The sequence below is a fragment of the Ceratotherium simum genome, chromosome X, assembly GCF_057802395.1.
Source record: "Ceratotherium simum simum isolate JZ-2026a chromosome X, ASM5780239v1, whole genome shotgun sequence".
Taxonomy (NCBI): Eukaryota; Metazoa; Chordata; class Mammalia; order Perissodactyla; family Rhinocerotidae; genus Ceratotherium; species Ceratotherium simum.
The window spans coordinates 3,060,612-3,088,550 of record NC_141940.1 but is presented as its reverse complement, the minus strand read 5'-3'; the positions used below and the strand labels follow the sequence as shown (position 1 = coordinate 3,088,550).

Here is a 27,939-nt window from a genome sequence, read left to right as displayed (position 1 = left end):
CATTCACCCGGCATTCTCTAACCTCCTTCCTTGCTTTATTTTTCTTTGTTGCACTAATCATCATCTAACAGACAAGATATTTTACTCCTTTCACTTGTGTGTTGTCTGTCTTCCCCTCCTAGAATGTAACGGCAGGGATTTTTGACTGGTTTTTGTTTTTCCTACTATTATGTCTCCATTCTCAGAAAAGTATCTGGCACATAATAGGTACTCAATAAATAGCTGATTAATAATTGAATGGATATGGCGGTGGAGAGATAGAAGGAAATGGCATAGGTGACTTCTAGGTCACAATCTGGTCACAACTGAATATCAGTTCATAGAGATTGAGAATACTCAAAATGTACCATATTTGCAGGGGACTAGGAAGATCTTGGAATATTTTGGATTCAAGCTACCTCTGAAACAAGCAGAAATAATTGTCCATAGGCCTTTACAATAGTGGTACAGGTATTGGGAGGAGTTCAGGAGAAAGAGTGTATTCATCAAGATAGGTTAGGCTTTGCTGAAATAATAAATTTCAGCAGCTTAGCATAACAAAGCTTGATTTCCAGCTCATACAAGATCAGATGCAAGTCATCAGCTCTCCCTTCCACCAGAGGACTCGGGATCTAGGTTCCCTCCTCTTTAGTGTCAACATTTCAACATCTGGCTTTTAGCATCACCAGTGCAAGTGAAGAGAGAGCTTCTGGATCATACACTGTCTCTTAAGTGCCACATCCTGAGGATGGTATACACCACTTATGCTTGCATTTCATTGTCTAGAACCAGTCACACAGCCCCAGCTAAATGAAAGGGGGCTGGGGAATGCAGCACCTGGAACACTTGGTGAGCACTACTGACTCTGTCTCAGATATCATGGAGAAAAGCGCTGTTTTGAGCAATTTGGGGGAGTACAGGAGTTGCTGATAAGAGTTGCTGACAGATTAAATGCCTTATTATGAATTATTGCTGTTACCACAAATGTATATTATATTGAGATCTTAAGACTGTCTAAAAGAAAATCCCCTGGTCTGGTAGAACTTAACCTGAGGGAGGAGCAGAGAGAACATAGCTAAGGACACAGTGCACAATAATTAGGAGCCAAAGGTGGGGGGTGGGGAGAGTGGAACCAAAAAGGAATCGAGGACTGGCGCAAGACTAGTATAGGCCCTCTGACACCCAGCAGGGCTCTGAAAGTCACGTAAGAAAGGAGTCGTTCTCACCAGGGGCACCGCATATGGCCACACAGGCTGCACCTTGCACAACTCCAGGAGCTACTCCTTCACCATTTGTACAGGATCCCTGCTTCTCACCCCTTGGGGACAGGAGCAAGGGTGCCCAAGGCCAGCCAGAAGCAGCCCTTCTGAGGGGCAGAGCAGCTAATGGCAGCTAGGACCCCAGTGTAGAAGAAGAGGTTCATCCACTTGTGCACTAAAACCTCCACCCTCGGAAGGATCTCTACTCCCTGTGCTTATCCCCCTCTGTTTCACTGAGCTTCTAAAGAAAGTCTTTTTCGTAAATATCAGCCTGACCTGCCTGGATTCAGCCAGAAACGATTAGATAAATATAAAGGTTCAGTCTACAATTAGACCAAGAGAGCTGAGGACCCCTGGTGGCTAGCAGTGGCAATGACAGCAGTCTTTCCAGATGGAGATTATGAGAAGCCTGACAGGGCTGAGTGAATAAGTGAGGTGAAGCCCCAGAGCTAGGAAGTTGGGATGGACAGGGATTCCCCTCTGTCTGGATTGTTCCACTGACAAGTAGGCATTATTATAACTCCATATTTCAGACAAGAAACCTGAGGTTCAGAGGCAGTGACACATGCCTAGGTAGCTCGTGATGGAGCTCCAATCTAGATCTTCAGATTTGTAGTCAAATGCCGTTTTAACACACTATGCTACAACCAGTCCCTGGGAGAAAAAAACTTAGAGTCAGTGGAGCATTCTCCGTATTCCTGCTCTTCCATGCTAAGGGAGAGAGATACTGCTTGAAGATGCTATATATTAAAAGGAAAGTTTCTCCAGACTTTGGGGGGAAGCTGTGACCTACACAAATTGTGACTGCCCAGCAAAAGTGAAGAGAAAGCCTGGAAACTCAGAATCAAAACTCCAGCAACTCCTCTATTAATGACATTTGGTCAAAATTGGTATAGACATGTTGCATGCCACAAATGAAGGTAGGTTTATGTCTTCACTGTTGGACAAGTTTCTGATTGGCTTGAGGTTAGGCAACAGAGAAAACTTTCCTACCTTCACAGTATCTTCTCTTGGAGGAACAGTTTTAGGGAGGGGGGTCCAGATGGTATATATGAATGTTTGTCCCTCAAGTAGAAGAAATGCATGAAGGAGTTTGAGCAAAAACACTTGAAATTCCTCTTAGAAGATGTTATAGACGGATGTTTTCAGCTTAGGTGGAGGACACCTAAGAAACTTTGATGCTCCTATCTGGCAATCCCTGACAGGTGGCATTCAATGGGTCAGTCTTTGTATGAACAGCTCTAGCAACAAGTCAGGAGTTTACTCTCTCAAAATACAGTCCATTGCATTTTTAGCTCTGTTTGTTACAAATATAAACCCCTGCAGGAATTTAACTGCAATCCAGCATTAGATAGCCCAGTGAATGAGTGCACATGGTCAAGCCTGAAGGGTGTAGTAAAACACCCTGGGAAGCATAGAATTACTTATTTTATATACTTTCCCTTAGAAACAGAGTGAAAGATTAGGGAAGGATAAGCAAAAGGAAGCCTTTCTACAAAGATTCACTTTTATTCTGCTTGCTCTTAGAAAGCCTGATATAAGCACATTTCTCCAGCCTTTGAACTTAGCTGCAACTAGAATTTTAGACCCATGGAGAAAACTTGCTTCTTTCATGGCCCATGAGATGAGGGAGACATACTTATAGGAAGATGGCCTTCCAAGCATGATAATCGGGAAGGGTTTCTGTATGTCAGGATTCTCTAAGTAATCCAATTTTTAACAAATATATTTTATTAATTGGGAATGAAATGGATAACATCTTTATTAAATTTTCTTTCATGGAAATTTTGAATAAAAGGCATTCTAAAGACCAGAGTCTAACTCCCATCTGCTTGTCTCAATCTCTCTGGCTTGTGCCCTTGATCAGGACCTCATTATCTCTAACTTGCACCATTATCATAATTTTCTTTTTTTTTTTTTTTTTTGAAACTGAAAGGAATTTAGGATGGAACAATGAGATGAAGCTGAAGTAAGCCAGCGCAGTGAAATGTGTTTCAGAAGGACCTGCAGTTTTTTTATTTATTTATTTATTTTATTTATTTTTCCCCCCAAAGCCCCAGTAGATAGTTGTATGTCACAGCTGCACATCGTTCTAGTTGCTGTATGTGGGATGCGGCCTCAGCATGGCCAGAGAAGCGGTACGTCGGTGCGCGCCCGGGATCCGAACCCAGGCCACCAGCAGCAGAGCGCGCGCACTTAACCACCAAGCCACGGAGCCGGCCCTATCATAGTTTTCTTTGTCTCTGATTTTCTGCACTTTCACTATGATATCTCTAGGAGTGGAATTATTTTTATTTCTTCTATGTAGGATTCATTGGGCTTCTTAAACCTATGGATTCAAATTTTCAGCCATCATCTTCTTCCTCATTTCTCTCTTCTCCTGTGACTTCAGTTAAATGTATGTTAGATCTTCTCACTCTATTCCTTGTATCTCTTATCTGCTTCTTTCTTTTTTCTATATAATTTCTTTCTCAAGGCAGAATTATGGACAATGTCTTGTGACATATCTTCCAATTCAATAACTCTCTCTTCAGTTGTGTTTTTCCTTTTGTTAAACCCATCCATCCACTAAATTCTCAATTTTCTTTGTATATTTTTTATTTCTAGTTCTATTTGGTTCTTTTTCAAATTTGCTATATCACATTTTATGTCCCCTGAAGATATTTTCAATCTTAACTTTTATTTTTTGAAATATGCTAAATCATAGTTATTGTTGTCTGTGTCTCATAATTCTGATCTCTAAAATCTTTGTGAATTTGTTTTTGTCAGCTATTTTTTTCTGCTGGCCATAACTCACATGTATATTTTTCTTCTATGCCTAGTTATTTTTGACTGTGTGCTGACATATTATTGAAAAATTCTTTGTAAGAATGATTTCAGGCCTAGGATGACAATGCCTTTCTGTAGAGAGTATTTTCCTTTGCTTCTGACAAATACCTGGCAACACTACCTTTACAAGGCCACCGTAATGCAAGTTCAGGGCTTCAGGTTCCTGGGACCACCCCAGTGATGAGTATCTAGGCTGTAAGTCCATGCAAAGGCTGATTACATCTGGTTCACCATTATCCTGAAGGGGTAACTACTTAGGGTCTCAGCTTAAAGTGGCAGAAAGGCTTATCAAATCTCCCACATGATTTCGCCCTGGGCTTCAACATTTGTCCCCTTTGCTCATGGGGCCACCAAAACCAGAGCTCAGTTTCACAATTCTTTTCTGATTCACCAAATGCCCTCAGGGCAAAAGTGGCTTCTAGTGCTGGACTTCCCTCTCTAGATTCCTATCTTTTTCTGGATTTTAGCTTCATTATTTCTTTTTTTTTTGAGCTTTATTGGGATATTATTCACATATAACATTTGTAAGTTTAAGGTGATGATTTGATACACATATATATTGCAAAACAATTACCACAAAAATGTTAATTAACATCTCCATCCCATCACATAATTAACTTTTTTTGTGATGATAACCTTTAAGATCTATTCTCTTAACAGCTTCTAAGTATATAATACATTATTAATTGTAGTCCACATGCTGGACATTAGCTCCCCAGAACTTATTCATCTTATAGCTGGAAGTTTGTATCCTTTCACCAAAATCTCCCCATTTCCCCCTCCCCCCCAGCCCCTGGCAACCACCACTATACTCTGTTTCTTTGAGTTCAGCTTTTTTAGATCCCACATATAAGTGAAAACATACAATATTTGCGTTTTTATGTCTGATTTATTTCACTTAGCATAATGCTCTCAAGGTCCATCCATGTTGTCTCAAATGACAGGATTTCTTCTTTTTTATGCTTGAATAATATTCCATTATATGTATATATATATATATATATATATATATATATATATATATATACCACATCTTCTTTATTCTTTCATCTATTGATGAACACTTAGATTGCTTCCATATCTTGGCTATTATGAATAATGCTACAATGAACATGGAAGTACAGGTAGCTCTTCAGATCCTGATTTAATTTCCTTCAGATACATACCCAGAAGTGAGATTGCTGGATCGTATGATACTTCTGTTTTCAATTTTCTGAGGAACCTCCATACTGTTTTCTATAGTGGCTCTACCAATGTACACTCCCACCAAGAATGCACAAGAGTTCTCTTTTCTCCACAGCCTTACCAACATTTGTTGGCTCTTGTCTTTTTGATGATAGCCATTCTAACAGGTGTAAGGTGACACCTCATTGCGGTTTTGATTTGCATTTCCCTGATGATTGGTGATGTTGAGCACCTTTCCATGTATCTGTTGGCCATTTTCATGTCTTCTTTTGAAAAATATCTTCGGTTTCTCTGCCCATTTTTTCATTGAATTGTTTGTTGTTTTGTTATTGGGTTGTATGAGTTCCTTATATATTTTGGATATTACCACTTATCAGATATGTGATTTGCAAATATTTTCTTCCATTTCATAGATTGCATTTTTATTTTGCTGATGGTTTCTTTTGCTAAACAGAAGCTTTTTAGTTTGACGTAGTCCCATTTGTTGATTTTTGCTTTTTTTGCTTGTAATTTGGGTGTCATATCAAAAAATAGTTGCCAAGACCAATGTCAAGGAGCTCTTTTGCTATGTTTTCTTCTAGTAGTTTTACAGTTTCAGGTCTTAAGTCTTTAATCCATTTCAAGTTAATTGTTGTGAGTGGTGTAAGAATGGGTCCAATTTCATTTTTCTGCGTGTGGTTATCCAGTTTTCCCAACACCATTTATTGAAGAGACAATAATTTCCCCATTAAGTATTCTTGGCTCCCTTGTCAAATATTAGTTGGCCATATGTGGGCTTTTTTCTGGGCTCTTGTTTCTGTTCCATTGGTCTATGTGTCTATTTTTAAGCCAATAGCATACTGTTTTTATTTCTATAGCTTTGTAACAAATTTTAAAATCAGGAAGTGTGATGCCTCCAGCTTTCTTCTTCTTTCTCAGGATTTCTTTGACTATTTGGGATCTTGTGTGGTTCTGTATGAATTTCAGGATTGTTTTTTCTATTTCTGTGAAAAATGCCATTGGAATTTTTATAGGAATTTCATTGAATCTATAAATTAGCCTCATTATTTTTAGCTTATGAAGATTATTTCTTCCTATATTTCATCCTACATTTCATTTTATTTACTTGTCCTCATTGGGACAATTAGTCCAAATTACCCAAGCTGTCATTACCAGAAGCAGTGGTATACAATACTCTCCTAACTGCTCTCATTGTCCTCAGTCTCTCTTCCTTCCAGTTCCTCCTTTACAAAGTAACCAGGGGTTCTTCCAAGGCACCACTCTGATTGAGTCATTCCCTTGTACAAACGCTTCAAAAGCTTATAGTTGACTCTAAAATAAAAATAAAATCCCTTAGTTTGGACAATTAGGTCCAAAACTCTCTTTCTTGCTTCATGTATTTATTGTGCACTGAATGTGTGGTGCTCACTAGGCCAGATTCTGCCTGATCTCTTGTCTCTTACCTCTCTTACCTCTTGTCCTTTTCCAAACTTACCCTACCCTCCAGCCAAACTGGAACATTCACTGTCGTGTGGCAAACTTTTGTCCAGAACACAGATGGGCTAACATCCAGGACAGTGCTCTTTCCCCTACTCCATGATCCCATATTCAGGTTAAGTCCATTCAGTTAGGATATTTATGGATATTCTAATATATTAACTAGAAAAAGCTCAACAAGTACTAGTTATAGTGGCATTTTTGTATTTCTTGTTGCTTTTTGGGCTGTTTGTCTTGTGAGTTAGAAATTTCAACCAAGCATTACCACTAGGGAGAACAGAAGTCAGGGAGGGCCCTCTTGGATGTAAGGTCTGGAAGTGAATTCATTATCATCATCAACTTTTTGGCAATCTTCATAGTCATAAGGACCCCTAGGAATAAAACTTCAAGCTTCAGGTTTGTTTGCCCTGACAAATGAGGGACCAATTGCCTGTGTAATTTGATTCCAGGGGGCTGGGAACATCTGGTATCTAAATAAATCTACTCCCACCTGCTGGTGGTTGTCTGAACTTCCAGTCAAAGCTGAATCACACTAAAAAATGTAACGTTCTGGAAATAGGCAAACCTGGAAATGGGGATTCTAGTTGGGGCCTCTACTGTTATGTTCCCTTGGGCCAATCTCTTTTCCTTCTCTGGGTCTCAGTTTCCCCATATTACAATCCACATGGTTGGAAAAAATGACCTGGAATGACTCTTCCACTTTTATCAAGCAAGGATTGTCTCTAGAAGGATGCCTGGGTGACTAGGGATGATGGGGGGAGAACTAATAGCAGTAGGGGTGGGTTCTATTGATCCACTCCTGTATGTGATAGTCAGTGACATAGGCATCCCACTATCCTTTTTTATTTCTGTACCCATGTGGGAAGGAGAGCATTTGCTGCAATGCCAGGGGAAAGAGAGGCAAAGGAAAAAGAGAAAGGAAGGTGTGAAGGTGCTCTGTTGGTTAGAAGAAGGCAGGGAACTATGAGACACATTTTTTTAAGGTTTGATTTTAAAATGGTTAAGAAAGCACTAACAAAGAGTTAAACACTTAGCTGTGGGAAACACTCAGCCAACCAGGCAACCAAAGCTTTGCTGGGCACAAGCAGTCCCAATTCACTTCGCCAAATACTCAGCGAAAGGGGAAGAAAGCTGTATTTCTGTGTGAATGTTCTAGCTAACCAAGAGTGAACCTGAAATCCATTTTCATTGCAACCCTTCTCAATGGCATGCCTTAGGAGGTTCAGCACTGGTAAACATGACTGAGGTCTATTTGTTGATTGCCCGTCTGGCCCATGGGCTCTGCGGGACATTTGTGAACTTGCTTTCTCATGGATCTGCGATGGGAAGGACAGAGGGGATTGAGTGGAGGAATTTCCTTATCCTCTGAGATCCTTCTGTTTCATAGGACAGTATTTGAGGTAGTGGAAAGAATAAGAGCCCTCTAGCCAAGTCTAGAGGGCTAGGCTTTTCCACATGATGGGGCCAGAATGCAGGAGCACGGGAGTGGCCTGCTCTCCAGGAGCTAACTCCCTTGAACATCTGAAACACTAGCCTTTGCCTTCTGTCTCATTCCGTGGTGTTAGCCCTGGATCCTCACTTCAACTCTACATGCCCTGGCTACGGGACAGAGTCACATCTCAAGGTGATCCCAGTTGGTGAATCCTTCCAGTTCCCTGAGCTTTGTCCTGGAGACCCAAACCTGGGGCCAAAAATACACTGGCAAATTAAGTCTTCAAGAAACTCTTGGGCTCCTGTAGCCCAGTTTCCATCCTGATGGAGAGGCACTCCTGCTCTGGCCAGAGCTCTGTTATAAAACCCATTGGCGATCCCCCTCCACTCCATCCAGAGGCAAGGCACGTGGGTTACCAGAGGGTCAAGGGTTTGGGAATGAGCAGCAGTCGGATACCTTCTGATCCCCAAATGTGTCCAGCTCTTTCGGAATGCAGATTCAGCCAGGGCAGTCAAATCACCTCACTCCCTTCACCAGAAAAAAACAAACTCGTGGGCACATGCTCCTCCAGGAGAAGCACACATTTTGCATTTTTGCCTGAGAGGAAGAGCAGGACCGACCGGGTGCCCCCAGCAGCGGATCCGTGCCCAGCCCTCCAGCAGCTGGCTCCCCTCCCCTTCCCCTGGCCTGGCCCCGCCCCTGTCTGTGTCTGAGGCTGGCCGGGGGACTGCTGCAGAGGACTGAAGGGGCGGGGGGCCTGGCGGCGCGCAGGCTGCGGGCGGAGGCAGGAGCGCGCGCCTTTTTGTGTGGCTCTTGGCACCTGCCGGATTGGTTCGGCTGGTGCTGCCGTCGGAGTGGGCGGAGCGAGCCAGGCGCCTGGGGTGCCCAGTTCCAGCCCCGGGCGGCCGCAGACGGAGCGCACCTCGCAGCTGCCAGGCGCGTCCTAGGGGCGCTGCGTCGGGCAGAGCTGCTGGTGGTCTGCTCCTCCCGGGCTCTGAGCTCTGGCCCGATCTCCGCGCTCCCTGCTCCCTGTACCCTCGCTGCCGTGTCCTTAGAGGCGACTCCTAGCGACCCCTCAGCTCCCTTTAGCCCCGCACTGCCCCCGCCCTGTCCCATTCCCGGGCCGCGGACGGCCGTCTCTCGTACCTTCTGGCCCCCGGAGCTCCGCGGCCATGGGCATCCGAGGGATGCTTCGAGCCGCTGTGCTCCTGCTGCTCATCAGGACCTGGCTCGCAGAGAGCAATGACCCCAGTCCTACCCCGAAATTCCACTTTGAGCTCTCCTCCACTGTGCCTGAAGTCGTCTTGAACCTCTTCAACTGGTAAGCGGGCGCCGTCAGGCTGGGCAGAAAGGCGACAGGGGTGGGCGAGTGGCCTCGGGCCTCTTGGACGGAGCGGGCTGGGGGAGACTTGAATCCAGGCTCGCGAGCCCTGGCACTGGGGCCCTGCCTGCCTGTCCCTGGAGGAGGATGGAGTAGGAGTGGGGGCAGCCGGTTGACTTAGAGCCTTGTGCTTCAGCCCATCCGTAACTGAGGCGCCTGACAGAGCCCTGTGTTGCACCCAAACTGCAGCCCCAGGGATGGGAGGGAGGATGTCCTCACCCTAGGGTCTGCCATCCATCCTCAGGGACTGAGGCCCCTGGCAGCTAAGGCCGGAGACAGCTTTTCCCAGTTACGTATGTCCTTTGGCACCTGTGGGATTGAGGGGGTGGTGTACAGGGTGACGGGAAATTCACAACACATAGAGAGTAGAGACACCTGTTTGAGTCCAGATTTTTGTCTGTTCCCTGAGGCATGCATGTATGTTGGTGCGTGTGTATGTTGAGTGGTGAGGGACCTTTTCTGATGCCACAGATAGAAATTACTGACTCAACCCAATCGGAGCCCAGACAGTGATAGGTGACTGTATAATTGTATAACTGTGTGGCCTGAAATGGGTGCACTTTTGTACTTACTCCTGTGAAAACATTTGAAGATTCACGTTTTTTTCTGTGTTTGATTTCAAGTTTGTTTGGGTCTACAAATATCCGAAGAGATATTAAACAGTCAGCCTTTACGGGTAGATCACACACAGACGCTGAGCACTGGCACATGGGTAATGTGTGGTCCTAAACAGATGGGAATGATTCGTGTGCACACTTCGGAATGATGCAAAATGAAATTTTATCATTAAAGATTACTGGAAATATTTTTTAATGGCAAACCAGCAATGAACATGTATTCAGAAAAAAAGTGGAGGGGGGTAGTTGGGCAAGGTTTAGGCAAAGAGCTCTGCAATGGCCTCAACCTGACATGCCAGACTGCGCTTGTGAACACACACACACACACACACACACACACACACTGAGATTGCAAGGGCTGATGTTCCCTGGTCAATGCGTCAAAGATCCTAAGAGTCGTAGTGATGCCCAGGGCCTGTTCTCATTCACAATCCCCTTTTGGAGGAAAGAGCCCCAATGAAGCTCTAGGTGAAATGGGTGAGTACATCAGAGATTTTTGGAAAGGCCAGATCTCGGCAGGGCTGAGCTGGGTCCCCTTACATGTGCTCACTCAAGACACGTCTAGGCTGGAAGCACATGCTTAGCCAGAGAGATGCCTGCTCTCAGAATATATGTCTTTTTGAAGACAGCCCTGAGCCCCAAGAATCTGAAATGGTTTGGTTGAGTGAGGGTAATAAATCTCTGCTACATGAACAAGGCTCTCTCTCTGCATCATATGCCAAGTCTTAAAAACAGAGGTGTACAAAACCAAGGACATGACAACAAAATGCCCAGCCCCAGTCCAGGTAGGGGAAATGTGACTGAGCTGGAGAATGTAGACTGGTTGGCTCAGCTCAGGAGGGCACTGAAGGTGGAAGATGACCTTTCTGGGGCAATCAGGTGCCCCTGGAAGGAGGACTCCCACCAACCCAGAAAGCTGCATCCAGGCTGATGGCAGGGTGGGGGTTCTTAGGGGGTTGAAGCAATGCATTTTTCTGAGGGCTCATACCCTCCCACTCGCTCCCGTCTCCACTTCCCCTACAGTTTCCCCTCCTCCCCAACCCCAATCCTGCCTGGTAACTAGGATCCAGTCTTTGTGCCCCACCCTGTGGATAAAAGCTGGGGAGGGGGAGGGGGAAAGAGGAGTCTGCGTCACTGCTGCGCTTCTGGCTGACTCTCTCTGGGGAGGGAGGGGAGCTGTGAGAGACGCACACATGTATGACTGTATGTGTCTGCGTGTGTGCAGGAGAAAGGACGGCCCTGGCAAGTTGACGTCTGGGGTGCTCTTTGTTGTTTGTTCTCTGAGAAGCAATGTGGCATTTACTGATGACCAGCATTTATTGATAACTTCTCTGTTTCAGCAAAAATTGTGCAAATGAAGCTGTGGTTCACAAGATTTTGGATAGGGTGCTGTCGAGATATGATGTCCGTCTCAGACCAAATTTTGGAGGTAAGACATGTCCAGACACTAGAAGTCTTTGTGTTAGGTGGAATAGAGCTGAGACACAACAAGCCAGCCCCACCCAGTAAACTGACCAGTGGTACTCCCCCAGGCTCAACACTACTGCCTCTCCAGACCCGGCCTTCCTGACTCTGCGCAGACCTGAAGTGAAGTGGAGCACTCCCAGGCTCCCAACCCCCAGGCCTTTTGCTCTACCCCTGGAATTTCTCCCACTTCTCTGCCTTCTTATGCAGAAGACCTTCTGCCCTCTTCACACTCCCTTACAATCGCCCCCCAGCCTGAGGTGCGCTCCCTGGTGTGGCTGGAGAAGTGCTAAGCACAGAAATGGGTGTGCAAAACAAAACGCACCATGCTTCTCAGGCTAGAGTTTTCTGCCCCATCTATGGGGAGGGCACACATTCTTCTACTTAAGCACACATTATTTTCACCCTGGACACTCGTCCCACTCAGCTAGTTCAAGACTAAGAGCATGGCCTTCATCTAGTTTACTTCACCCACCCAGGTCCCAGGCACTTCTGCCTCTGCTCCCCCTCCCCAAGCCTTCAGCTCCCACAAAGTTCAGTTCATTCAACGCACTGCAGTCAGCGTGATCTCTATAAATCCAGCCTGACCACCTCAGGAACTTCTGATGGCTTTATTTAGCTGCCAAATAAAATCCAAACTCCTTAGCCTAACACTCAGGTCTCAAGCGCAGAGATGAGAAATGACAAGAAAACTGAAGCACAAACCTCCAGGGAGCCAATACATCAGTTTCTCCATGTATTTCTGCCTAGCCTCCCCTCTTGGAAAGGGTGACTGGCTTTGATCACACAGCTTGAAGAGACAGGCAACCTACCTGGACCCCACAGAATAAAAGTAGCAGTCTCTGGCCCAGGGGACACCGAGGAAACCTAGACCAAGGACAGACAGAAAGAGTGCATTAAGTAGAGGTTAGTCACATTTCAGCTCAAAGGAAACAGAGAAAGAGCTAAAAAGCAGAGTGGCTAAGTCAAAGAAAGCACTCGACTTCCTGCAGGTGGTCAAACTAGACACCCACTCTAAAGGGTTAATGAATGCTAATGGTTCACATTTGTACATGTGAATAGAGGTCTTCTGAATACACAATGCCTCCACCTTGAAAGGCACACAGCTTTGAGGACTTGCCCTTGTGGTAGACCAGTGGGGGCACGGTGATTTGCCCCAGAAGCCACCTTGAAAACCAAAGTGGTCATCCTGGGCCCTAAGCTTTGGAGGTGGGACACTTGACTGGTGTCCCCTTTGCTCCATTGTTCCCTCTGAGTGTGAGGGCAGAAGGCGCAGCCCCAGGAGCCAAGGTGAGTGTGCACTGGAAACTGGGAAGCAGGAGTGGAGACAGCAGAAAGCAGGCTCTTTCAATACGGGAATTCAGGTGTTAGGGCACAGCCAGCACTCTATTGCATTACCCCAGTTTTGGATCAGTTGCACCACGCACCGGTGGGTGTCAAGGGAGTAGCTACTACATTTTCTTTTTTCCTCGTTCTCATGTTTCTCAGCAAAGGATGACCAGCAGCCGTTTAACTATGCCAAGCACATCCTCCCCCTTTCAGGTTGCCATCTCTACAGGCATCCAGGGCCGGGGGAGGGAGCAGGGGCAAGTACCAATCTCTCGGGATTGTCAGGTGTGGCTGGTCCACAATATCTCCAAGGCACCTTGCTAGCATCTTTTGAGCTAACTCAGATTTGTTTACACCTGATACCTAACCTCTCAGGTTACACTAAGCTTTATGGGCATGCAGACCTGGGGCATATGAGAAAAGATGGGTCCCTGATTTGGCCAAACAGTAAATGAATGTGGGAGGGCAAGGACAATGCAGGACTTGCTAGCATTTAGACAGAAGAGGCACTACAGTCTCTAAGTCTGGGGCTGTTGTATGGGGTGCAGGGGGCAATCAATGGGACAGCTGGGCCAGGGGGTTCTGGGTTGGGGGAACCCAGGACTCCCTGTGAGGCCTCCCACTAGACACAGGTCAAATTCCCGTCTGTGTCTGAGGTGAAGTAGAGTTTCAGGGCTTCACACACACACACACACCCCATGCAGAGGCTTCACCTAACTGTGGTCAGGTTCAAATGGGAGCCTTGTTACTTCCTTGAGAAAAGGAGGAGGATCAAGAAGAGAAGGGGGAGCCAGGGAAAGTTACAAAGCTGCTTCTTTCTGGGCAACAGAAGTGGAACTTCACATTGTTGTAAAAGGCAGGTCCTTGAGGACTTTGCCTAGTGCAGCACCTGGCACAACACAGGTGTGGAGTGAAGGAATGAATGGGACGTCTTTATCATTCCTTCATTTATCTGTTCTTCTCCTGGTAGTCTGATGGATACTAGGGAGGAAGAGGAATTGGGGCAGCAAAATTTCCAAGAGGGACAGCGATGAGATATGGGGCTAAGGCCATGACCCCAGACATAGTATTTAGATACCTTATCTGGAAGCTTCTTGCTCCTTTCCTTTATTCTTTTAGGGATGTGGGATACCTTAGCTAAGCTCTCCTTCTGACCACTGCTAGCACATAAGGTGTCCCCTCTAGGCGGATAAATTAGAAAAAGGTCCCAGGTCTCCTTCCTCCGGCTACATCCCTGGGCTAGGACTCATGACTCCATTTCAGGTCCCACTTGCCCCTTAAACTGGGAGTCCTTGGACAGGGCTGTGCTCTGGCCCTTCAGGGTTTGGGTCCCCAGGATTCCTCTCTAAGGGCTGGGGTTGCCTGAGTGGCAAGGAATGGTCTAGGATGAGAAGTCTGACACTGGAGTGAGGTCAGGGGGGTGGCTGCCTGGCCTTTCTGGAGTTTGTTGCCTGCCTAACACAGCTTCCATCCTCTAAAGGCATGTGGGGAGCCTGAAAGGCTGTAATAAGTAATTGAGTTTCTAGAAACTCATGTCACTACACAGCACTTCGCTGAGGATCATTCACAACAGACCTGAATGCTGGATTCTGGGCTATGCCCTCACACAGAGGTCCATTTACTTCTCAGCTGCCATTTATATGCTGATTCACAATAGCACTTTGCTTTTTGAAGCATTGGGATAGGAATAACACATTTCCTTCTTTGCAGCTCGGCTTCTGGGCAATCAGCCTGCAGTGAAGCCAGCAGGCTGAAATGCAAGGCGTCACGCGTGTTTCCATAGCAGCAGTGTGATGTAATACACATAGAATAATGACTTAGCTGTGGGGCTTGGTGGAGGCAGCTTTGAGCTAATGAGGAAACAATAAAAATGTATTTTTCCACTGTACCTTATAGTTTACTGCATATTTTCACATCCATAATCACATTTGAATGGGCAGCTGTAACACCTAGGCCTGAAAAAGAAAGCCAAGGGGCAGGAACACACACACAGACTCACACATTCAATCACACTCACATATTAACACAAACACTCTCACACATGCCCTCACTCACATGAACACACAAATTCACACACACACACACTTACATACACTCGCATGCACATGCTCACACACTCACTTTTGCTCACACATTTATACACACATGAATGTGCTCACACATTCACATACACATATGAACATGTTCGCACATCCACTCACACACAAACATGCTCAGATACACAAACACACTCACAAATTCACTCACACACAGACACATGCACACACTCACACACATACTTCCACATTAACACGCTCATTCATTCACACACATAAATAACTCACATACATTCACTCTCACAAAAAAAATACTCACACATATACTGATATGCACACACTCACACATGCAAATTAACATGCTTGCACACAGTCTCATGCATTCACTCACACATGAGCATACTCATACACATGAACATACTCACACACACAAACATGTCCACATATTTACCAACTCACACAAGCATGCTCACACATGAACATGCTCACACATGAACATGCTCACACAGTAACACACATAGACATCCACATGTACACACTCACACATTAACATGCTCACACATTCACTCACACTTGCACAGTGACACGCTAACACACATGAATATGCTCATGGATTCACTTGCACATCAGCATGTCCACACAGTCACTCATACACAAAGACACTCACACATTCAGTCACGCAGACTCACTCACATATACTCATATTCAATCACACTCACATGGACATGTTCACACATTCACTCAAACACATGAATGTGCTTTGAGACACTCACACTTATACACTCAAATGTGTGATGAGTGTGAGTGAATGTGTGATCACTTATCACACTTAGTCCTTGCATATGAACAAAGTCACACACACAAAGACATTCATGTATTCACACAATGGACATGCTCACTCACACTCACAGACACATACACACACTCATAAGTTCACTTCCATTCCTAAACATTCACTCACACAAACACACATTGACTCACACATGCAAAAATACACATGCATTCACATGCACACATTTACACATTCCCTCACACATGCACTTAATATGCCCACACACAAACACATTCACAACACGAACATACAGACACATTCACTCAGTACACAAACATACTCACATATACTCATATAAGCACAACGACTTTACGCAAACATGATCATGCATTCACTGACACATGGACATGCTCACATGCTCACATGTCATACACTAACACATGAACAGGCTCACACAGACAACCTACATATTCGCTCCCACACAATACACTCAAATACATGCACATGTTCACACATTCATTCACCCAGAAATGTGTTCACACATTCTGGCTCACAAACACACTCGTATACACTCACATATTCACTCCCACTTCCACACGAACACACTCATATTTACAGACATGTTCACACATTTACTCCCACAAAAACATTTAAATATTTAATATTTAAATATTCATAAACAGAGACATGCTCATATGTACACACTCACACATTCACTCACACACAAACATGCTCACATACATGAAAACCATAACAAATTCACTCACACACATGAACATACACATTAACATGCTCTTATACAAACACACAAATTCACTCACACATAGAGACAAGCTCACAAATACGCAGATGCTCACACATCCACTTGCAAATGATCACAATCATACATATACTTCCACACACCAACATGCCTACATGCTTGCATGTGGTTACACATTTACTCACATGCAATGTATGCGAGCACATAAACATGTTCATGCATTCACTCACACATGAACACACACAAATTCACTCATATACACAGACATGCTGACATACACACACATTCATACACATAGATAAACTTACAAATACACCCTTTCTCACACATTCCCTTGTACATTAACAAGCTCACATATGCTCACAAATAGTCACACATTCACTCACTCACACATAAACACATTCACTTTCACATGAACACACTCATCCATTTATTCCCACACAACATGCCTACACACACACACATAGTCACACATTTACCCCCACACAACACACTCAAGCACACAAACTTGCTCATGCATTCTCTCACACACAGATATGCTCGCATACAGTCATGTACACACTGATTCATCTACCTGCACATGAACACACTCACAGATTTACTCATATATGTGAACATGCTCACATACACTCACGTGCACAGCTCACACATTTATTCACACAAAGACAGACATTCACTCACACGTGGACACATCCAAATGCACTAACACAAATGTGCTCATACACACCACAAATCTTAGCTCTTGTATTTTGGGCTCATTGCTCTTGAGTTTTTATCGGTAAAACATTTAGAAAAAGAGTGCTTCATCCCCTTATTTTCTCTTTATTTTACCCATGAGGAAACTAAGGCTAAGAGAGGTTAAGTAACTTATTCAAGGTCACACAGATAGTGTCAAAATAAGGTTCAAACCCAGGAAGTCTGGCTCCTGAGTCCAAGCTCTTACCCTTTATCCTACCCTGCATATAATAGTGTCTTCCTGTATTGTAGGTGCCCCTGTGCCTGTAGGAGTATCTATCTATGTCTCCAGTATTGAACAAGTCTCAGAAATGACTATGGTAAGTGTGTCAGCTCCAGCCATGGGGCTGGGGACAGGGGACATGAGACAAGGAGCAGGGTCATAAGCCAACTCCAGTTGTTCTGACCTTCAACAGAGCCCACATGGAAGAACATGGTAGGTTTTGGAAACTATAGCCACCTGGAATAAAAAACAAATAAATCCAGATGGATTATAGACCTACAAGTGACAGACTTATGAAGCTTTTAAAAGATAATATAGGATACTGTCTTTGTGTTTTTGTGGTGGGTAAAGACTTCTTTAAAAAGACACAGAAAACATAAACCATAAAAATAAATACTGGTAACTTCAACTATATCAAAATTCTGTTTAGCCAAAACATCTGGAACTTCTGTTTTGCAAAACAAACAAACAAAACCAGCATAACAAGTGTGAAAGGATAAGTCAGAGTTGACTAAGATATTTGCAACACAAAGGACTGATGCTGAAAATATACATAATTCCTGTGAATTAATAAGAACATTAAAAAAACAATAGAAAAATGATCAGAAAATTTGAACAGGAACTTCACTTTTGTGAAGAAAACCAAGCAGCAGATAAGCATATGAAAAGATGTTTGACTTTATTATTAATCAGTGGAATGCAAAATAAGAGCACAGTGAGAACCCATGACACCCACCAGATTGGCAAAAATCAAAAGGCAGACAATACCATCGTTGGCAAGGCAGGAGCATTGGGAACTGTCATCTGCTCTTGTCGGGGGGCGGGTGTAAACTGGAACTTTCACTTTATAGTTTTTGTTTCTTTGTGATTGTGGTATGTATGGTATGTTCAGGCAATAATATACATAGTATATTCATATAAGGAAATATTATCCAGCAATCAAGTAAACAAATTTTAATTACATACAAATCTCACAAATATAATGTTGAGTGAAAGAAGAAAATTATGAATACATACAGTATGATTCCATTCAGAAAAAAAATTAAAAATAAGTCCAAGTAATATGTTCCCTAGAAATACATACATAGACAATTAAACTCTAACAAAAAGCAAGGGAATTATCATCATTAAAATCTAATATAATGGTTACTGCTGGGAAGTGTGGGAAATATGTTCTGGAGGGACACATTAAAGCTTGAAAGTTATTAGTAATGTTCTATTTCTTAACCTGAATTTTAATTAAATGAGGTTCATTTTATTATTCTTAACATTTAACATTCTTACATATGTTTCATTACTCATCTATGTTTATGATGTATTTCATACACCTGCACACACACACACACACACACACACACACTCTCTGAGGAAGGAGAGGTGGACAACCTCACTTACAACTGGGATTTACCTTTCTCTTCCCAGGACTATACGATCACGATGTTTTTTCATCAGACCTGGAAAGATCCACGTTTAGCATACTATGAGACCAACCTGAACCTGACCCTGGACCATCGGATGCTTGAGAAGTTATGGGTCCCTGACTGCTACTTTCTGAATAGCAAGGATGCTTTCGTGCATGACGTGACTGTGGAAAATCGTGTGTTTCAGCTTCACCCAGATGGAACGGTGCGGTATGGCATCCGGTGAGTCCCCCCAGGGGCCTAGGAACCATCCCAGCAGGCTTCCTTCTTCCCACTGAGTATCCCATGAACACACTCTAAGGGACACATAGAGGAGACTATTGCTTTCCAAATCTGTCTTGCACTGCCGCCTCACTCATCCTACCCAGTAGCCAAAGTGGAACCTTCAGAGTTTCCCATAGCCGTCTTTGGCTGTCCTATCCCCGCACTTTGGCTTCTGCTGCTGCTTTTGTGTGGAATGGCCCTTTCCCCCTTTCCATGAGTCTAAACCTTGCCCATCCTTCAATCCCTAACTCAAATGCCCTCTTTTTCAAGAAATTCTCCTTGATTCTCTCAATTAGAAGAGCTGTCCCTCTGCCTTAGCATTATACATTCTGTTATTTATCTTGATGTCTTTTCTCTCCCATGCAGTGAGGGAGAGAGACGGGTGAACACTGAAGCCCATACAGCGAGGGAGGGGGACCGATCTCTGCCATCGGTCGTATTTGCATCATGCAGGGGGCCCAAGAGTGTGCAGTATGTGTCTGTTGTCTATGGCTCTGTACACACAGAATGTGTGTATGCTGGAAATCCTCACTGGTCTATTTATAGTATAGCAGACAGTCACCAAGGCTCTCCTCACAGCGTCATCTCTTACAAACCATCTCTTAAGACAAGCCTGAGAGATAAACTTAGCTCAGAAAATTGCTCCAAGAGGTAGCTGCCAGGGTCCAGCTCTATCTCTGGGTCTCTCTTTCTCAGGGGTGTTCCTGCTCTGTCTTTTCTTTCCCTCTTCTTTCTCTATCCACTTTCCCGTGGTCCAAGGCGCTGGAGTCAGAGAACAACAAAGCCTGCAAGGAACAGATCACTGGTCACACTTGTTTCATTTAAAGGGGACCTCAGCTGATTAATACTGGATGGAGGATTCATAGAAGGGAGAGAAACACACACGCACCCTACCCACTGTACAAAATGGAAACCGCTTCAAGGGTTGACAGAGACTAGGCCTGGGTTAGCAGCTGGGAAGGGCAGGATAAGGGATGGGGTAGAGCCTCCCAGCTGAGACTGCAGAGAGCTTTTGTAATTATTCTCTTTCCCACTGGTCATTTCTTCCACTTTCCCAGCTCCTCCAAGACCCCTCCTCAGATTACTCTCAGGGACCCACCACATGGCTACTTGAAGCCCCTGCCCAACACTCCATGGCCCACCTCAGATATGTTAATCCCTCCAATCCATTTACAACCACTGGTATTTGCTAGGCCCCAGTACCTTCATAGGCAGATATGAAGATGAGAGCACTGTGGGAGCAGCTCCCATGGCCAAAGTTGAGCCTGGACCCCTGCTCACGTCCATACCTGCACATCGCATATGAGCACTCCATATTGGATCTGGAGCTTCAGCTGCTTCAACGTAGCACAGATTCCTCTTGATGGCATTGCTGCTTCTTCAGCATGCAAGTCCCTTTTCCATCTCTGCATTCATTTTCCTCAAGGGCCCTTCCTGTTCTGACACCCTGAGGTTTCCTGACATGCCATACATCCCTTCTTTATTTAAGTCTTGCCACATTTCTTGGTTTCTTTGTCACATACAAACTTTCTCTCTCCTCCCTATACAACTGCAACTCATCTTTCTTCTAGGAAGGAAGGAAGGAAAGGGAGAGGAGAAAGAAGGATAGCAGAAAGGGAGGGAGGGAAAGAGGACCCAGCTCTAGTGTAGGCAGTATTGGAACGTGGGTCAGTCCTTGGGGTACCTCTCTCCTCCCCACCCCTGCAGTTTTCTCAGGAATAGTAGCTTGCCTGGGCTTGACTCATTTTTCCCTTCCTTCTGCTTTTCCTTTGCAGACTCACCACCACAGCGGCTTGTTCTCTGAATCTGCAAAATTTCCCTCTGGACAAGCAGACCTGCAAGCTGGAGGTGGAGAGCTGTACGTATGTCTCCCATGGCCCCTTCTTCCTGACTTGGGGTTATGGCCATCGGGAAACCAAAGGCAGACTTGAGAGTGAGAGGGACGTCATATCTGCCCTACTCCCTCCCTTCCCCCTTTCTCTCTCCCTGGATAAATAGATAGACAGACAGACAGAGGTATATACATGGCATCTAGGGGAAGGTGGCCTTTAGGGTGTAAATAGCCCCATAGGGAAAATTGTACCTTGCTATTGGGAAATTGTGCACAAGCTAGTGGGTGGGAGCACATTTCTTTGCTCTGCTTTCCTTCCTGGCTAAGAAACTCTAAACTGAGAGCTCTCTTTCCAAGTGCCCCCTGCCCCATGCTCAGACTCAGCAAAACACAAAGGAACCCCCAAAAGTACAGGTTCCAACCATCGTTTGGTTTCCATAGGCTCCTCTGGTGTGAAATCCGCCTCTGCCTACTTTCTGATACTGACTGACTCTGTATCTCTCTCCCTCCCAGATGGTTACACAGTTGAAGACATTGTATTATACTGGGAAGGCAATGGGAATGCCATTCAGGGGACTGAGAAGCTGCACATCGCTCAGTTCAGCTTCCTGGGAAAGACGATGACTAGCAAAGAGGTGTTTTTCTACACAGGTGGGTCTGACTCCTTCCTTCTCTCCTGTCTCTTTTATACCCTGGTAAACTCCTGGGGACCTCTGATTTTGACCTCTACACTCTGCTGCCTCCTTTCCTATTGCCTTCTGGTTCTGGACACCTTCCAAAACCCCCTTCAGAAAATCCCAATGGCTTACCCTCTGCAAATAAGGAAATGGGTGTGAAAGCACTTGGCCAAGTTTAACACTCCACAGGTGTAAAGGATTCATGCTCTTGATGATAAAAACAGCCTCCTCTCAGGGCCAGCCTCTTACCCTCCATCTGTTTGCAGCTTTGAAACATCTCATGTCTGTCGCATTTAAAAACTTCAGTTGATATGGAGCAAGTGTGGAAAGAAGGAGCAGAGAGCAGACTTGCTATGCCATATGGGCCTACTGACACATGCCATTGTCACTGGCCTTAAGGCAGCAAATGGGGTCAGGTCTGCAGACTGCCTAGGCTGGAGTATTACAGGCTGAACTGCCCATCAGTTTCCCCTCCTCCATCCTGTACTTGACCCTGAAAATTTCCTCAGCCCTGCCACCGTGATACCAGTATGTCTCCTTGCCAGGTTCTTATGTGCGCCTGATACTGAGGTTCCTGGTCCAGAGGGAAGTCACCAGCTACCTTGTACAGATCTACTGGCCTACAATCCTCACCACTGTTGTCTCTTGGATATCATTTTGGATGAACTATGAGTCCTCTGCAGCCAGGGTGACAGTTGGTAGGTACTGTCCCCATCCCAGGGAGGAACTTGGGTCATCTTGCTCAGAAAAAAAGTTGAGAGCAAGGAAGGAGTACCTGGAGCAGTGTATGACTGCACAGGCAAGGAAACAAGATAGGGCCTGCCCAAAAGGCATTTGTACAGGTGCTCTGCCAATCCCTAGCAGAGAGACCGACATTGGAGACAGGTGTGAAAAAAAAATCAGGGCTGGGATATTGGTATGTTGGGCCCAAAGTACCAGAATTCATTATTTGCTGGATACATAAATGAATGGACAAGTCATAAATTTAGATCAGAAATGCAATACAACATTGATTAAGCAACATATCAAAATGCCCTACTAGGCAACAGAGGTCTTCCAGAGGAGCTGCCCTTGGTAAGTGTCTAGTGGAATGCTGAGAAAGACGCTGTTGGAGTCCAGAGGAGGAAGTGACCTAGGTCTTGTTGGCTAAAACTGCACCAAGAAAGTATTGCTCAAACTGGATTTCGAAGACTTGTAGGAGGCACAGACACAAGACTTGACATTCCCTAAAAGAGAAAATAGTTTGAGTTAAGACACAGGAGCCCTAAAAGGGGGCTAAGTCACAAGGTTCCTGGGGCAGGAGCTGTGGAAGTGGGGAGAGTAGTAGAGAGAGGCAGCCTGGGATGACCTGGGAAGACCTTGAAATTCCAGTTTAAGCAGCTGGAACTTCATGTCTAAGCAATGGGGAGCATCAAAAGTTTGTGAGCAGTACCAAGGAGGAGCCTAAGAGATCACCTCCCAAGTTTATCTGGCCCCACCCTGCAGAATGTCAATGTGTCCCAGATCCAGGTCCGGTTTCTCCTTCACCGTCTTTTGGGCAGACTCCTCAGCCTCCTTCTTTAGGAGCACATGCTAGGCTAAACCTTTATATTTGTGTAATATTTTAAGGCTTACAAAACCTTCCAAGAGACATGATCTCATTTAGTACTGAGGGACTAAAGGAAAGCCTGCATACTGGAAGGCAAAAGGGGAAAGAGCTATCACAGGGAAAAATAGAGCTGGAGATGTAAACTACTGTGAAACCATGGCTGCAGATTTTGGACTTGATCTGAAGAGCAATGGGAAGTCACTGAACCATTGCAGCACAGGCTGGGTGTAAAGATGGGGGAGGAGGAGCAAAGAGAGCACTTGAGCAAATGCCCCAGGGCTAGAGAGCCAAAGGCCTTTGGCTTGAGGCCTTCCCCACCACAAAGATGGCTGTCGCTCCCTGCCTGTGGGATGTGGGCCCAATAGCTTGCCAAGAACTTCAGTCACCTGAGGAGGCTAACCTTGTGCCATGTTGTTTATAGGTCTGACGTCAATGCTCATCCTGAACACCATCAACTCACATCTGCAGGATAAACTACCCCAAGTTTCTTGTATCAAGGCCATCGACATCTATATGGTCGTATGCTTCTTCTTTGTGTTCCTGTCCTTGCTGGAATATGTCCACATCAACTATCTTTTCTACAGCCGAAGAGGACCCCGGCGCCACCATAGGCGACGCAGGAGAGCACGAAGAGTCATGGCCCGCTATTGCTACCAGGAAGTGAAGCTGCAGGTTGGCTTTTTGACTGACAGTCAACTTCCCTGAGCACCTCTTAAGCCTAAGCTTAGCACTTGATTCTTTCACATTTTTAAGTTCCTCTAATCCTCACACACACACACACCAGATAACAAAGAAGTAGAACAATTTATCATCACTCCTTTTTAGGTTGAGTCGTTTCCAAGGTCGCAAGGCTAATAAGTGGCAGAGCTAGATTTCCCCAGACCTTTGGACTTCAAATCCAGTCGATTTAGCATGCTTCCAAGGGCAGGTGATGGAACCAGAGAGAAAGGGAGCACAGGGAGGCTGAAAGGAAGAGACAGACACCAGAGAGGTTGGCCTACCCCTCCTTCCTTTGTTCTTCCCACTCCCAAAGCCGTGCTGAAGCTTTTGCTGCTGGCAGTACATTAATGTCCAGCAACTTCCCTCCTTCACAGGAAGCCCAATCCTACCTGCCTGAGGAGGTCTTGCCTCCATCCACCACTCAGCACCCCAGAGGGAGCAGCTGCCCCAGGGAGACATAGGCTTGGCAGCTGCCATGGACTTCCCTTGCATGCTAACAGCCTCTCGGTCCTGTTCCTCAGCCCCTTGCACACCAGAGACCCCAGGAAGAGATGATTCTGTCAGTGGAAGAGATCAACAATCACATAACAAATGCTGATGAGGAAAGCCCTCACCCACCTCCCTCCCTACCAGTGCTTATTCATGTAGGATGTGATCTGACCAACTTCATAAATCTATCTACTATCTCCTCAAAGGATGACCAGGTTAACATAGAAGATGAAAATGGCTCTCCGTCCTCCAGACCAGTGCAGGCCCACCTGGCAAGCCAAGAAAGCCTCGGCTCTTTGACCTCCATCTCAGTGCAGGCCCCACTGGCCACCTCAGAAAGCCTCAGTTCACTGTCTTCTCTCTCGGGCCAGACCAGAGAAAGCCTGAGTGATCTCCCCTCCACCTCAGAGCAGGCCCTGCACAGCTATGGCAGTCACTTTAATGGTTTCGAGATTGATGACAGCGTTATTCCTACTGAAATCTGCAACCATGCTGAGGCCCATGGCTTTGCTGAGACCTGTGACCCAGAAGACCCTGAAGAGAGCTCTAGCTCAGATGAGAACCATGGCCATGGCCCCAGTGGGAGGCATCTGCTTGTCCACAGCCTGAGGTATGTGCAAGAAGCAAGCTTCAACCTTGATGAGATCCGTAGCAGCCTTGATGAGATCCGTAGCTTGCCTGATGACATCAAAGTTGAGAGTGGCTACCTTGACCTTGAGAAGCAACTCAAGTGTGATGTTGACAGTACCTGGAGCCTTAACGTTGATGATTTCATGGGCTTTGACCAAGACAAGGACAGTAACTCAGAGTCTGATGACAGTTGCCCCCTGAGCCCTGGGTGCTCCTTCAGTGAAGGGTTTTCCTCCAAGCTCTTTCACCCTTACTACGTCCCTAAGGTTGACAGGTGGTCCCGGATCCTCTTCCCTCTTGCCTTTGTGGTGTTCAACATTGGTTACTGGGCATACTATATCAATTAGTCCCACAGTGCCCCAGAGCAGCAGGGACACTGTGCTATGCTCCTTTCATAGTTATTTCGGTTCTGTTTTGCCTTCTTTGTTTTATTTTGTTGTTATTTGGGCAGTCAAGTCAGCTCTAATTTTCTCTTTATAAACATGAGGTGGAGAGTAGTTGGAAAGGATGTGTTCTGGCTGGAAGGAAGGAGATTGAAGGAGGAGTTGGAGGTAAATAGCACATTGATTTTCCTTTCCTGATAAAAGAGTATCACCTTTTCAAAGACTTCTAACAGCTAATAAGCACAGAAAAGCCCTGGAAATGTTTAGTAGACAGAGAGGAGCCAGGTTGGGGAACAGAGGAAGGATCTGAGCCCTGAGCACAAACATTTCTGGGAATTTTTCCATCCCCCCGAGGTGTTGAATTCTCTTTTTCATTGCTTTTTTTCTTCTGTTTTTTCCTCCTAGGGATTGTGGTCCTTGCTCACTCCCCACTTAGGGTTTTACAGGAGAAAGTCAAGCTGAGTTGGCCTGGGGTGCACAGGGGAAGGGCTAGCCATGGCTTGTAAGTGCAGGGAGCTGGCTCCAGGGAACTTGGGGGATTTTGAAAGTGCCTTTTCTCCACTGTTTTTTCTGCTGTATTTTGAGTGTGGTGTTGTGGCAGGGGGTTGGGAGTGGAATGTGGGAGGGTGGATGAGGTGCTGAGTGAGATGTCAGGGTAAGTGAGAGAGCATGTTTCCAGCAGGAGCTCGCAGGGAGTGCATTATGTCAGGTTGGAGATTACTCAGGTGGAGCTGGCATCTTTGGAAGGATTGGAACTTCTCTTGTCTATACTTCTGCTTCAGAATGCTTGACAATAGGGACTCAATACCTCTGTCTAGGTCAGATGCTGAGTTGATCACTGGCCACAGAGCAGGCACTTGGTGAATGAAGACTAGGATTAGCAAAGTTCTGACTTGAGATTTCACCATCTAGTCTATAATAGCAGACAAACAACTCTTGTGAATCTATATACTAATCCTTTCTATTTGTCTAGTGCATAGTAAGTATCAACGAGCTCACTGACCCATCACATCGTTGAACCCTCACAGGAGCCCTGTGAGCCAGGGAAGGCAAAGTGCATCATCCCCAGTGTTCCAAGGGGAAAAAAAATGGAGTTTATGTACCACGCTTGAGGACATGCAAACAGTGAGTGGTGGAGCCACCTCACTTGCTCTTCCTTCTTCTTGTCCTCTTAACTCTCTCAACTGAGGCACTCCCCTTTATCCCTTCCCCTTTACAAAAGGGGGTGCTCCAGGTTCTGATTATCTGCCAGGCACTAGACCTCATTCTACAGCACCTGTAGCATCTCTGCAGGAAGATGCTGGTGACCAGCCAATGAGTGTGAACCAAGCATATGGAACATGTACACTGCCCACACAGTAGGACTCCTAAGGGAAGTAGAAAGCAGCCTGAGCTCCAACTTGCCTAGCAGTTCCACCTCATTGACAGAGGCCATGTGAGAGCAAGATTTGCCAAGCACTCAGCCTATGTCCCTCCTTTCTCCCTAGGCAGCCTCTCCTGCAGCCCCTCAGCCACCTACCCTTTTAACTGTGTTTGTTTCTGTGTTTGCGTTTCTGTGTATACCTGCGTGTGTATGTGCATCAAGGTAGTTCTTTATGTACATACAACCATTTGAGAAGCTGTATAGTTCTATGTATATCAGTGTAAATCTATATTGGTGTGTATAAGAGTGTATATATAACAACGTGTGAATGCATATATGTGTGTGCACACCCCTAAGAAGGAGTGTGTAAACTGTGACTTATGTATGTGTGTGCTTGTGTGTACACACATGGGTGTATTCTGTGTGCATGTGTATAAGTGCATGTGTGCATGCCCATGTTTATTTATCTGATTTGAATGGGTGTGAAAGGAAACACATCTGAAAGCATATGTATTCCCTGTTGGTGGCTCTTCTAGAACCGCCAGAATTCCCTTGGCCTGGTTCCACATAAGAGGGGGCCCTATTTGGCCAGGCTGCTTAACTGATTGTTTCTTTCCAATTCCCTGTTCCAGGGAGCAGCATCTCCCAGTCCCCATCCACTCCTCTCCTCCTCCCTCCACCCATCTGTGCTCTCTCCCGGATAGAAGATGCAGAAGAATTGAATGTAGTCCTAGGAAGTGATAATTTAGTGCCTTGAGGAAGGAAGTGCCCAATTGTGGGATAAGCTGGGAGTGCAGAACATTTTTCTTTGTCCTGGAAGGACATGTTTGGGAGTAACAAAGGCGGGGGTGGGGGGAGGGAGAAGCCTTGAAGATGCATTGAGAACAGAAATATCATGTAGACAGTGGGGTGGGAGAGCTAAATAACTGGAGAGGGGGTTGTATATAGCCTTTATAACTCATCCCTTTATTCCAATTATCTTGTAAGCCTGGCAAGTGTGGAGGCTGGAGGCAGCCACAAGCACGTGAGTGATGTGAGGAAATGGCCCAGGGGATTGGCTGCTAGCAGATGGATGCAGAGAACCAAAGGTGCCTTG

The 27,939-nt window shown here is 45.4% G+C and overlaps 1 protein-coding gene across 2 annotated transcripts; it reads left to right on the top strand.

Annotated features, from left to right (window-relative positions):
* Positions 1-9,108: 9,108 nt before the first annotated feature.
* On the top strand, positions 9,109-27,685 carry GABRQ (gamma-aminobutyric acid type A receptor subunit theta). Of its 2 annotated transcripts, none has more exons than XM_004443439.3 (9): positions 9,109-9,481; positions 11,499-11,587; positions 17,507-17,574; positions 18,900-19,120; positions 20,938-21,020; positions 21,507-21,644; positions 22,216-22,368; positions 23,680-23,930; positions 24,674-27,685. In XM_004443439.3, exons 1-9 carry the CDS (start codon positions 9,333-9,335, stop codon positions 25,442-25,444), a joined length of 1,923 nt encoding a protein of 640 aa, XP_004443496.1. In that variant the 5' UTR covers positions 9,109-9,332; the 3' UTR covers positions 25,445-27,685. The 2 variants fall into 2 exon arrangements, with proteins under 2 accessions (XP_004443496.1, XP_087283640.1); XM_087427514.1 differs by having other exon boundaries at positions 24,500-27,685.
* Positions 27,686-27,939: the final 254 nt, after the last annotated feature.